General features: G+C 48.6%; 1 protein-coding gene across 1 annotated transcript; it reads left to right on the top strand.

The window, feature by feature from the left end:
• The first annotated feature begins 2,168 nt into the window (after positions 1-2,168).
• Fitm2 (fat storage inducing transmembrane protein 2) lies at positions 2,169-8,209 on the top strand. The gene is made up of 2 exons (XM_026383209.2): positions 2,169-2,828; positions 5,416-8,209. The coding sequence occupies exons 1-2, from the start codon at positions 2,656-2,658 to the stop codon at positions 6,029-6,031; spliced, it is 789 nt and encodes a 262-aa protein (XP_026238994.1). The 5' UTR covers positions 2,169-2,655; the 3' UTR covers positions 6,032-8,209.
• Positions 8,210-12,595: the final 4,386 nt, after the last annotated feature.

Here is a 12,595-nt window from a genome sequence, read left to right as displayed (position 1 = left end):
AACAAAAAGTCAAATTAGTATAATTATCCCTGTATTTTCTTTTTTAAACCTAGCTATTTGAAGGCCCAGAAATATCTTGCCATATAAGAACCCCAATCAGATAAATGCAATTTACAGACATGAAGATCATCTTAGGATGGGTTTTAAGGAATTATTACTTTTAGTTTCATTAATTATTGATTCTCTGTATGAGATACTTCAAAAATCAGTCCATGATAGGCATAAATCAGACATTATTTCCCAAAGTATGGTAGCTGTCCTTGGCATATGGACATGAGATAATTTTAGTCTGTTAGCAATGATAATATTTCTCTCTCTCTCTCTCTCTCTCTCTCTCTCTCTGCTGAGGGCCATTACCAAGTAGGAATGACGCATCGTATCCTTGCCAGTGTACCCCATGTTAAATGGACTTGCCTTGGAAATTTGTTGCGACCTTGTTTGTGTGTTTAAGAAAGGTGATCCTGCTCAATCACCAGGGTGGATCCAGGATTAGGGTGTATTCCTGCAGGAAGTATCCCCGTCCTTGGGTTTGGGGCGTGACAATAGGAGTTTTAGGGAAGTTAGAGGTTGAAGATTATGGCTGCTGGGATTAGGGTGTTCCTGCTGCTTGTTCCCGTTGAGTTCTCGTGAGATTAAAATGGGATTTGGAAAAAGCCTCGTGGAGTAGGATTTGAGGATGGGCATATGGGGGATTGCCCCTGAACGTGTGTGGAGGCTGGTGTGAGATCGGGAATAAAGAATTGCTGTTTGAACCTACAAAGCTGTGTGGTGGCTCGTGATTCTGTGCCAAGCCGAGACTTTGGCATTTGGCATCTCTCTATTTTTTTTTATATTGGGTATTGAACCCAGGGGCACTCAATCACTGAGCCACAGCCCCAACAGTTTTTTGTATTTTATTTAGAGACAGGGTCTCACTGAGTTGTTTAGGGCCTTGCTAAGTGACTGAGACTGGGTTTGTACTCTCAATCCTCCTGCCTCAGCCTCCTAAACCATTGGGATTACAGGGATGTGCCACCGTGCCTGGCTAACAATAACATTTCAATAGAAAGGTTTTCTTTGAATGGAAGAAATATGGGGCTGGAGACGTGGCTCAAGCGGTAGCGAGCTCGCCTGGCATGCGTGTGGCTCGGGTTCGATCCTCAGCACCACATACCAACAAAGATGTTGTGTCCACTGAAAACTAAAAAAGAAATAAATATTAAAAAAACCAAATTCTCTCTCTCTAAAAAAAAAAAAAAAGAATGGAAGAAATATAACTGGCACATCGAGTTCATGCCTGCCTGGATAGTTTTCTTGGGAGGGTATTCAGTAGGTATGCACATTTTAAATGTGTGTTGTTTAAAAAAATATAAATTAAATAATAGAATTTATGGTATATAGATATAGTAAAAGTAGGCAGGAATAGGTCAAATGATGACCCCCATCACACAAAAGATATGTCCTAGTTCTAATGACTGGCGCCTAGGAATGTGACCTTACTTGGAAATAGTCTTTGCGGGTATAAGTAAATTAAGGATCTCAGTGGATTTAGGGTGGAGCCCCTTCAATGACAACAGAGGGGACACACAGACATGGGGATACGAGTGCAGGAAGACGGAGGCCTGACAGTAGGATGTAGTTATAAGCCGAGGGTCGCCAAGGACTGCCACTGAGAGAGTTATGGGGGTTCTCCCCCACTGCCTCCAGGAAGAATCTGCCCTGGCAACACCTTGGACTTCTGGCTTCCAGAAATGTGAAAGAAAAAATTCCGTTGTTTTAAACCAACACATTTATGGTGATTTATATGGTTGCCACAGACGACTAATACAGGGGCCAAGGAAGGACTCAAGTTTGGGAAACCCTTTCATAGTCACCCAGCTTGACAGGGGACTGAGTGACCAGGTCTCCCAAACCCTCATGTGGGGCTGGGGTTAGAGCTCAGTTGGTAGAGAGCTTGTCTCCCATGCACAAGGCCCTGGGTTCAATCCCCAGCACCACAAAAACAAAACAAACCCCACAAAACCTTCATGTGCTCTCCATTAACCCTTGCCATCCAGTATTTTCACTCAGTACGCGCAGCTATTTTTTTTTTTACAATACGATTATGCACAGCTATTTTAAATGAAAGTACATTTAATAACTTAGATTTCAAATTTAGTAATTATTTTATGGATTTACTTTCCAGTAAAGTGTCATCTCATGTCTCCACACCTGGACCGCCAAAAAGAACCCCTAAGTTCATTAACCAGTCTCAGGGAAAGATAGATCTCTCTTCTCCATGTGACAGATGAAAATATTAAGCTCAGAGAGAGAGGAGATGTCTCCAAGTCTCCAAGAGAGACTAAATGGTGCTGTGACCACTGCTCCAGTTCCTACTGGGCTCGATCTGTTCTATCCCAGCCTCCAGCAAATACTCTCACAGGCGCTTTTTCCCAGACCAGAGCAAGCGCAGCCTGTAGGAGGAGGCCGAGCACCTGGAAGAGCAGGGAGCGTGGCACCGCAGAAAAGCACGCTGCAGAGGTCGCCTGTGGCCACCAGAGGGAGCGCGCGGGCTCCTTACAGTGAAATCCACAGCGCGCATGCGCTCGAAAGGAGGCGGCCGCGCCGGCCCTGGCGAAGGGTAAGACGGTGGCCGAGAGGGCACCGAGAGGCGGACGGTGGCCGTCGAGGTCCGGCATGGAGCACCTGGAACGCTGCGCGTGGTTTCTCCGCGGAACGCTGGTGCGGGCTGCGGTGCGGCGCTACCTGCCGTGGGCGCTGGTGGCTTCCATGGTGGCGGGCTCCCTCCTCAAGGAGCTCTCCCCGCTGCCCGAGAGTTTCCTCAGCAACAAACGCAACGTCCTCAACGTGTGAGTGCACCCCGGGTCCTCCTGGCCCACGCCATAGCCTGCCAGCCAGCGCTCGAGAAGCCGGGGTTAGCGGGCCGGGCGGACCAGTCGTGGGAAGAGAGAACCTTACCGTCGTGACAGCAGCGCTGCGCGCGTGTCACGACTCAGGGACCCCGGAATAGCCAACACTTCGTGTTGGCAGGTTCAGGTTGACAGCCCGGGTCTGACGAGCAGGCAGGGACGGACAGGGGTGAGGGTGCCCGTGGGGCGTGCTGGGTGGGATGGGGCGATGGACCAGCCCGTGTCGCTGTTGCCCCCACCTCCTCTTGGCGTCGGGAGCTGTCCACTGCCCTGTTTGGGAGATGCCAGCTCCCTCCTGCCTGCCTGTATGTCAGACCCCGCTCCTCCACCCTGTGTCAGATCTCCCCTATGACAAAGTCCTAGCACCATTGTTTTTAAAGACGCCCCCCTCCCCCCAACAACTTTGAGAGCGTGTCCCCAGCCTGCGACAGAATCCACACTCCAAGAGACTGGCCCCGGGAAAGTAACCCTCTGGTCTATGACCTTTCTCCTGGATCTCCTTGGACCTTCTCAGCCATCCAGAGTGGATGGCCAGTGGCCCAGAAAAGCTATCCCAGCTGAGCTGTTGGGGACATCTCCTTAACTCCACCCACCCACTTCTTTACTTTTTTTTTTTTTTTTTTTAAAGACAACCAGAATGTAAGTTTATTGCACAAAAACGTGGAGTAATGGAAGAGCTGGGGCTCAGTGGTAGAGCACTTTGCCTGGCCTGCGTGAGGCACTGGGTTCGATTCTCAGCACTGCATGTAAATAAATGAATAAAATAAAGGCCCATCGGCATCCAAAAAAAAAAATAAAGGGAAAGGAAAGATGAAATTTCTCCCTTAATGTGAGCCTAATTCTTCAGGATTGTCTCCAGCATCCCCTGAGACTCAGCCCAACTTTGTCCATTTCAAACCCTGGTTTCCTTCCCAGGCAGCTTCATATGCCTGACAGGTCTTGGCTCTGGCAAGTCCATCCTTATCGGTGCCAGTGAAGATTTTTACTGACAGGCCCTTGTGTGTCTGAGAAACCACTGGAACCTAGGAAAGGGGCATTATGTCCTTGGCCCACCGTTTGTCCTCACCCATTCTTGGTGGCTGGGCTAAGAATAGGTGGTGAGAGTGGTAGAAGCCTCCAGTCTCATTCCTGAGTTCCCACAGCTAGTCCTCAGGCCATTCACCTTTCATGGGCACAGGGGAACTAGACAAGGCAGCTGCTGCTTTATCTGACCTGGATGAACTGGGAGCCAAGCAGCCTGGCACATGAGTCCCTGTTGTTTGGGGGTAGCCATGGATCCCTAGTTTGGAATTAGTGTTCCAAACTAGGAGAGCTAGTATTGAATCATGGGATCTGGAAGCAGTTTTGAAAACCATTTAAGCTCTGCTTAAAAGCCAAGGAAACAAGTAGTAACAAGTGATATCAGCAGGATTTGAACCCGGGTCTTCTAGCTTGAAGGAAAGCTCTTTGTTCCAGGACTTCTTCTGCAGTTCAGGAAGGAACAGTGGTGTGGCAGGGGAGCATGGGCTTCTAGACTGGCAAAGAACGGTTTGAGTTGTGCTCTTTTGTTCATAAAATGAGACAAATAACATCTTCCTCCCAAGGTGATTGTGAGTCTTCTGTAGATAGTGAACGTGGGGGCTGGGGTTGTAGCTTGGTGGTAGAACGCTTGCCTGGCTTGTGTGAGAACCTGGTTTGATCCCAGCACCATGGTGGGAGGGGGAGAAAGGAAAGAAAGTGAATGTGTATGAAAGCTCCATTTGGTAGATGCTCAATTACTATTGCTTCCATGAGCAAATAATATAATGCTAAAATCATACACCCAGAATTTTTTTTTTTTCTTTTCTCAGCTGTACTGGGATTCAAACACACAGCCTTGAACATTCTAGACCAGCATTCTACCACCAAGCTATATCCCCAGCCCTGTTCTTCCTTTTTTTTTTTTTTTTTTAAGGCAGGGTCTCACTGTGTTACCCAGGTTGGCCTTGAACTAAAATCCTTCTTCCTCAGACATTTTGAGTAGCTGGAATTATTGGCTTGTGCTTCTAAAAGCAACTCAGGCCCCACTCTACCAGTTACAACCTCCATTATGTGGTACTGGGGTTTGGATTCAGGGGCACTCTACCACTAAGCTACATCCAGCACTCCTCCTTTTTTTCTTTGAGACAGAGCCTCGCTGAGTTGCCAAGGCTGGCCTCAAACTTGCATTCCTCCTATGTCAGCCTCCCAAGTCGCTGGGATTACAGGTGTGCGCCACCTGATTTACATGCCTGATTTACAACCTCCAGTTTGGAATGACGCTCCCTGTGCCTCAGTTTCTTTAAGTACAAAATGGAGCCCCTAATAACACAGAGTTAAGACTTAAATAGTTAAAAGTCCTTAGTAAGGGGGGCATATAGGAAGCACTGGTAACGTGAGAGCTGTTAGGGTCTGTAGCGCCGATCATCTTTTCTCACTCATCCTCCCTTGGGAGTGCGGGCGTCTGAGTCATGACTTTGTCTCCTCCCCACCATGGCCCTTCTTCATCTCCGCTTTCCTCCTCTGTCAGGTATTTTGTCAAACTGGCCTGGGCTTGGACATTCTGTCTCCTCCTGCCTTTCATTGCTCTCACCAACTACCACCTGACAGGCAAGGCCGGCGTGGTCCTGCGGCGACTGAGCACTCTGCTCGTGGGCACAGCCATCTGGTACGTCTGCACAGCCCTGTTCTCCAACATCGAGCACTACACAGGCAGCTGCTACCAGTCGCCGGCAATGGAGGGGGTCCGAGAGGAGCATCGAAGCAAGCAGCAGTGCCACAGGGAAGGAGGCTTCTGGCACGGCTTTGACATCTCAGGCCACTCCTTCCTGCTGACCTTCTGTGCCCTCATGATTGTGGAGGAGATGGCCGTGCTGCACGAGGTGAAGACGGACCGAAGCCACTGCCTCCACATGGCCATCACCACCCTGGTGGTCGCCCTGGGCTTCTTGACCTTCATCTGGGTGTGGATGTTTCTGTGCACGGCCGTCTATTTCCATGACTTGTCCCAGAAGGTGTTTGGTACCTTGTTTGGTTTGCTGGGCTGGTATGGGACGTATGGGTTTTGGTATCTGAAATCCTTCTCCCCTGGACTTCCTCCCCAGAGCTCTAGCTTGAATTTGAAGCAAGACAGTTACAAGAAATAAGAGAGAAACAAAAGGGGACAGCAGGACGACAGATAATGTATTTCCCACTTATTTTGGTTAGTTATGGCCTGAATTCTGGATCCTCCTTCAGACAGGATGTTTGCAGGCAGTTGGGGGTGGAGAGGTGGATGAGTCTGGGGAGTGAGTTTAGTCCTCAGACTCTTCTTGGTGACATTGCCTGTATCACAAACATTACTGTTCCCACCAGGCACTTTTCACCCGTGGAAAGACTTGACTTTAACCTGAAACACCCCCTTTGTCCCTGAGGGGCTAGGTAGGCCCAGTGAAAAGATAGAATCAGTACGGCCTCCCTGGCATGGCCCAAGAGGAGGCAGAGCTCCGCTCCTGTGCTGCCATCTTCCAGAGTTGAATTGTCCTTTGACTTGAGCGGCTGTTAGAGCCATTGTTGCAACAGTGTTCCTCCCTGTAGATTTGGCAGAAGCATCTCTTCCCATCAGGTTCTTCATAAAACACCCCAGTACCCGAAAGACACTCGGTGGCAGCTGTTTGTTTCCTCCTTGGAATATTGAGTATTGCAGCTGGCTGTGCTCAGCCACCAAAATCAGTCCCTTAAAACACAGTGTCTGTGCCACTGAGTATCGGGTGATTTTTATGTCACAAACAATGATATTTTTCTGTTCATTGTCTATTGTTATGTTGGTTTTTGGAGCAATACGGTCATCTTTTTTTCTCTTTTGAGTGAATGCTTTATAGTTTTTAATAACAACTATGACATTTGTTCTTTGTCAACAAAACTCCTGAAAACAACTCACAGTTCAGTACTGTGCTTTTGGTATGTGTAGATTGTTTTGAGGAGTCTTTTTAGGACACTAATTTACTTTTTATAAACCAAATTCTTGGCTTTAGAGGAATTACACCTCGTGAGGTTGTTTCCTCTGTTAAGAATAAAACCGGAAAGCTGGCATTTTAATAATCTGATGGATTTTAAGCTGAGTCAGAATAGTTTAGTAAAATGTGTATTTGTACTGAAACCTTCCTGACCAGGTATCAGGTGTGGACTGAAGAGTGCTTCAGGGTCATGCATAAGAGCATTGGTCCCTGTACTGTGCCCAGGGCACTTTTACCTTTGGATAAGATGGGGATAATTCGAAAGTGAAATAAAACTCTCCCTCCGCTGGCCAGCAGCCAGGCCTTTGGCAAAGACATCTCTACCCTTGGTGGCCTGACGTTGGCCCCACCTCCTCTTCCTTGCACCATCAATGAAACACAAAACCTGGGCCGTTCCAGGACCTTTCCTCTCCTCTTTTCCAGCCTTGTCATTCTGTGGCCTTCACTGTGAGAGTGCTGGGAAGGGTCAGAAAACCTTTCACTCCATCTCACAGGGCACAGGTCCACGAGATGTCCTCTCTTCCAGACTGTCTCCTCTGGCCTTTCAAACCAAGCCCTGCCTTCTGGTTGATGGCCTGAGGCGTGGAGCCAGATAATAGCATTAGCATAAGCTCTCCCGCCTGGCTTACTTAGCTCAGGCTTTAGTGGTAAGGAGCTTGGTCGATCTTCAGGGTAAATCTTTTTATATAAAGATATTTAAAATATGTCTTTCGTATCCCATTTTGCTGTGGGTCAGCTTTATTGATCAAAACGTGAGACGTACCATGTTGTCCCCAAAGGGGAAGAAATCACTACAATGCTTTGGCTAGATGGGCTCACCGTGGGAATGACCTATTCCACCCTTGGGGTTTCCATCCATAAACCGGGGGTGGAGTGGGCCTGAGGTCGGTTGCAGGCGCATGTCGAGGGATTGAGTCTTTCCTAAGCTTCATGTTCAGCACCAAAGGGAAGTTCATTTTTCTCACGAGGTCTGGTGCAGGCTTAACACTAAATTAACTACACGGGGGACTGTCTGTTGCCCGACCTGCTGTGTGCATCCGGCTTCCACCAATTATTCATTCTTAGTGCTTTTTCTTTTTTTCTGTGGTGCCAGGGATGGAACCAGAGCCTCACGTGTGCTAGGCAAGTGCTCTGCCTCTGAGCTGCACCCTGGCCCCTCAGCACCCTTGCCTTTTCCTCGGGAGCATGTGCACTCTCACCATGTGACACACCACGGCATGATAAGAGTTTGGGCCCAGGCAAAGGTCAGGTGTGGGCTCATATCTTAGCACCACCCCCAGAAGCTGTGACTGTGTGCAAGCCTCGTCTTCCCCACTGGGAAAGTGGAGATGATGCTGTTGGGATTATGGGAAATGAGGCCTATAAAGTGCTGAGCATCTGTTCTTAGCAGTTGATAATCTCCATCCTCCTTTTTCTTGACAGCCTTTGGAATGTTCTGGTTCCTTTATGGAAGGCAGAGGAACTGACATTTTTGGGGGGCAACTTGGAGTCTGGGTCTCAGGTTGAATATCTCATATCTTTTGAGAAGTGTCTGTTGTCCTCAGGTGCTGGACAAGAGGCTCTGGAGGTATCTCTGATGGCAGAGTTCTACCGTGCTTATCTGGCCTCTCTGGAAGTTCCTTCCCTGGCCCTCATTTCCTGTGCGTCTGTCATGTCTGGGTACCAGATTGTGTTTAGAGAATGGCTCTTGCCACTGTTATGTACACATGGATCTGTGTGTAAACAAGCAAATTAAAGTAAAATGGAGATAATGAAATCCGCATTCCAGTGTTTTGTGTGTTACTTTCTCATATCCCTACAGAAGCCTGCAGCCCAGCAAACCTGAGAGCACTATATGAAAGATAGTCTGCCTGTCTCTTTTCTTTCTTTCCTTCCCCCCACCCCACTCTTTAATTCCTTACTTCTTTCTTGGATTGAACCCAGTGATGCCCTAATTATGAGCTATATATGCAGCCCCTTTTGATTTTTATTTTAAGACAGAGTCTCACTAAGTTGCTGAGGGTGGCCTCAAACTTGGGATCCTCCTGCCTCAGCCTCCCAAGTCACTTTGATTACACCTCCTGGAGCATCAGTGATTCATTCTTGGGTCTCTCTCCCCCTCATTCTCTGTCTGCCCATCTCCCTCTCCCCCACCGTGTGTGTGTGTGTGTGTGTGTGTGTGTGTGTGTGTAGTATTTCATGGCAATAGTTACTCTCATCTCATTTTTTTCACCTACATCTTGTTGTGTGTGTGTGTGTTTCTTAGCCTGCCTTACTCCTTTCTGTGTCTTACTATCCTGAGTTCTGTGTCAGCTGCACTTGGGCGGTGTCCCCTTGGCAAAGGAGAGCTAGGCCTCCTAGGAGGAAGGCTGAAGAGCAGTTACAAAGTTCACGTGGGTGGGGTCGTCTTCGCAAGTGCTCTGTGGCCCTCGAGGGAGGCCTCCGCATAGGTGAGAGTTTCCTGGGCCTTTTAGGGCCCGCTCACCTCACTTAGCAGCCTGACCTGCTTGGCACTTCCAGGTAGTGTGTGATGAAAGTTCAGTGCCTCCAGGATGAGCATCTCTTCACCCTGGAGGACTTCCTGTTCACGTTCCTTCAGCAGCTCTGCAGAAGTGTTTTTGTGTTTTTGTTTTCAGTACTAGGGATTGAACCTAGGGGTACTCTACCATTGAGCTACCCCTAACTCTTTTGATTTTTTGAGACAGGGTCTTACTAAGTTTCCTAGGCTGGCCTCCAACTTGCAATCCTCCTGCTTCAGCCTCTCAAGTCTACTGAGATTATAGGTGTGCGCCATCATGCCCTGCTAAAGACCCTCTTGAATCAACTCCCTCCCTGGTGGAGTTAATGCTCTAAAGTCACTGTGGCTTCAGCTACTGGGTTTGCAAAGGTGGATTTGACACATCTTGCATTTAAGGAATTGTCACTCTCACAGAGAAGACCCAGGCCCACCATAGACTGCTCTGAGTGCTGGAGCAAGGTCAGGGCCTGGGAACACAGAGCAGGAAGCAGCCAGTTGCCCCAGAGAATCAGGGAGTATTTCCACAGAGGGTAGTGGTTCTTTGGGGTCTTGAAGGATAAAGAGGAGTTGGAAGAGTTTGGCAGGGAAGTGAATCCAAGGCAGTGGGGCCAACACACAAGGTCATGCTGATAGTTCATGGGTTAATTTATTCAGGTTTCCCTTTCCAAGGCGAACTCAACTTTCTTGTCATTTTTTAAAGCCCCCGAGATTGAAGGGAGACTTTTAGGCCTGTTGTTGGCGGCTACAGATGTGCCCAGCTGCAATCTAAAGAACTCTCAGCCAGAAGTTAGAATACCTGGTGTGGGCTGGATTCTGCCACTGCTTTTTCTGCTCTTCTGTGTGACCTTGAACTAATCAGTATCGCTGGGACTCAGTTTCCTCACGTGATGAGCTCTGGGTGGTCTGGGCTGTCTCAGCAACCCTTCTACCCTGTCCCTGTTTCTCTGAATAGTTCTTTCAAAGCTGATTATGGCTTTTGTTTTAGGAAACAACAGGAAAGAAGCTCCCCCTCAGGGCTGAGGTGGCAGCTCCTTTCCTGGTGAGTGACAAGAGAACACACTTCTGGGTGCAGTGTGTCACCACTCTGCTCCTCCTTCTCTGTACGATACCCTAGTGTAGTTCGGGCCTGGTCACATGGGTTCATATGGGCTTACTGCACTTGGGGAACCAAACCTAATTCCCAAAGAGATGAGCTGCAGAGGTCATTTAAAAACTCTCCAAAATCAAAACGTTTTTTTTTTTTTTAAAGAGAGAGTGAGAGAGGAGAGAGAGAGAGAGAGAGAGAGAATTTTTTAATATTTATTTTTTAGTTCTCGGCAGACACAACATCTTTGTTGGTATGTGGTGCTGAGGATCGAACCCGGGCCGCACGCATGCCAGGCGAGCGCGCTACCGCTGAGCCATATCTCCAGCCCTCAAAACATTTTTGATCACTATCGAGATGGTAGTTAAGAGAAACCCCTATGGTTTAGACATCATTAGGAATTGTCCCCACAACCTGTGACAGTTCTGACAGCACCTGGGGAGTTTTACAGTTGAACACCCAGCACAGAGAACAGTGCCCTCCTGCTGCAGGGGACGTGGGTGGAAGCCTGGTGCCTCCTGTTTAGACGGTGACCTGGTGGAAACCAAGCTGAAAACGTGCAGACCCAACAACCTCAGTGTAGGGGTTTGCATACGGAAATGTGTACAGAAAGATTTTTATTATAGTTGCTGCAAGAGTGAAAACTTGTCAAAACCCAAATGACAGTTACATAAATTATATCAGTTACATAAATTATAGTAACTCTGTGAGTCACATAATGCAGTTGCTACCAAGAATGAGTGACGTCCTAGCTAGCCTGAGTCTGGAGCGGAAGATCTGGGCTCGTGCTGACTATAACTCGCAGCTGTGTGTCCTCAACCGGGTCGGCTCTGAGCCCCTGCTTCGGGAGTGTAAGGTGGGGTTCACAGTGCCTCTCCTCACTCATCAGTCACCCAGTAGTTGGGGAGCACCCGTGCTCCAGTTTCTGTGTTAGGCGAGGGGGGAGTGCAGCATTAACTCAGACTCAGACCTGCCTCCATGGGTTGCAGTTCAACCATATTCAGACAACGAAATCGCCACATCAGACAGTGTGCAGAGCATCAGAAGCAGTGTTTCCCCAACGGACCCTGACATTTTCACAGCTCAGGCAGAGACAAGTTACATAAAGCATTTAGAGAAGTAAAAGGACCAAGGAGGTTAACAGGCTGCCTGGTTTCCAATCCTAACCCTAACATTCACACTGGCTGTGCACCCTTGAGCAAGCACCTAACCTCTCTGGGTCTCAGTTTCTTCATCTGTAAAATGAGGGATGGTACCTACATTGAAGTGTTGTGGGGATTAAATGAATTAAAGCTTGTGAGGTGCTTAGAACAGGACCTTGTGCGGGAGGACAACACAAGGGTCGTCCAGGGTGTGGTAGGTCCTAGTGTGTCACCAGTACCATAACTTACTTTACCAGGAGAAAGAAAACCCACAACGAGCGCGTTTTCAGTTCACAGAGGTGCTGTTGAACAGGCAAGACTGTGTCCCTGCGCACCGGCGTGGCCCCGGAGCACCTCAGACTCTGCCTTCTGGTTTGCAGGTTAACGAAGTTACTGGAGAGGAAGGGAGCCATTTTCCAGGACAGCTGAAAGAAAGAGCCTTGAACTGATGGCGTCCTTCTGGCCAAGGTGAAGTAGGTCCCGGTGTTGTCTGAGGTGCTGTCCATCCAGGTGTGGGAGGCCAACCTTACGGGTGACTAAGTTACACTTCCCAGCTGGGTGCTGAGGCGCTCAGTCACAGAAATGGGTGTGTCTTGCTACAGCCCCATGGGTGAAGCTATGCTCACCTGTTCCTTTGTAATATAACCCCTTGCCCTGTTTAGGATAGAATCTTCCATGGAAGTGCCTTGTGTGTGTCCCCTTCTCTTACTGTGCCCTTGGGTGTGGCCTACCCAGGTGTCAGTCAACCTGCTGACAGTGGACTTCATGAAGATAGACTCAGCCCTCTGAAACCTGACCCCTTGCCTCATTTGAATAGCTTCTCCTCAAAAAAGGGGTCAGCACGTGCTCTCTCTCTCTCTCTCTTTCTGCAGACCCTTAAGGTCAGAGGAGCCGTCACAGCCAGCCCAAAGAAAAAGGTATTTGTGTCTCGTGTGGTTATTTCGTGCAGCCCAGTTAGCCCAGTTTAACTAGAGTGACCCCTGAGCCTTTTA

Source organism: Urocitellus parryii, chromosome 6 (assembly GCF_045843805.1).
Source record: "Urocitellus parryii isolate mUroPar1 chromosome 6, mUroPar1.hap1, whole genome shotgun sequence".
Classification (NCBI taxonomy): Eukaryota; Metazoa; Chordata; class Mammalia; order Rodentia; family Sciuridae; genus Urocitellus; species Urocitellus parryii.
The sequence above is the reverse complement of the archived record's forward strand: the minus strand, read 5'-3'. Positions and strand labels throughout refer to the sequence as shown.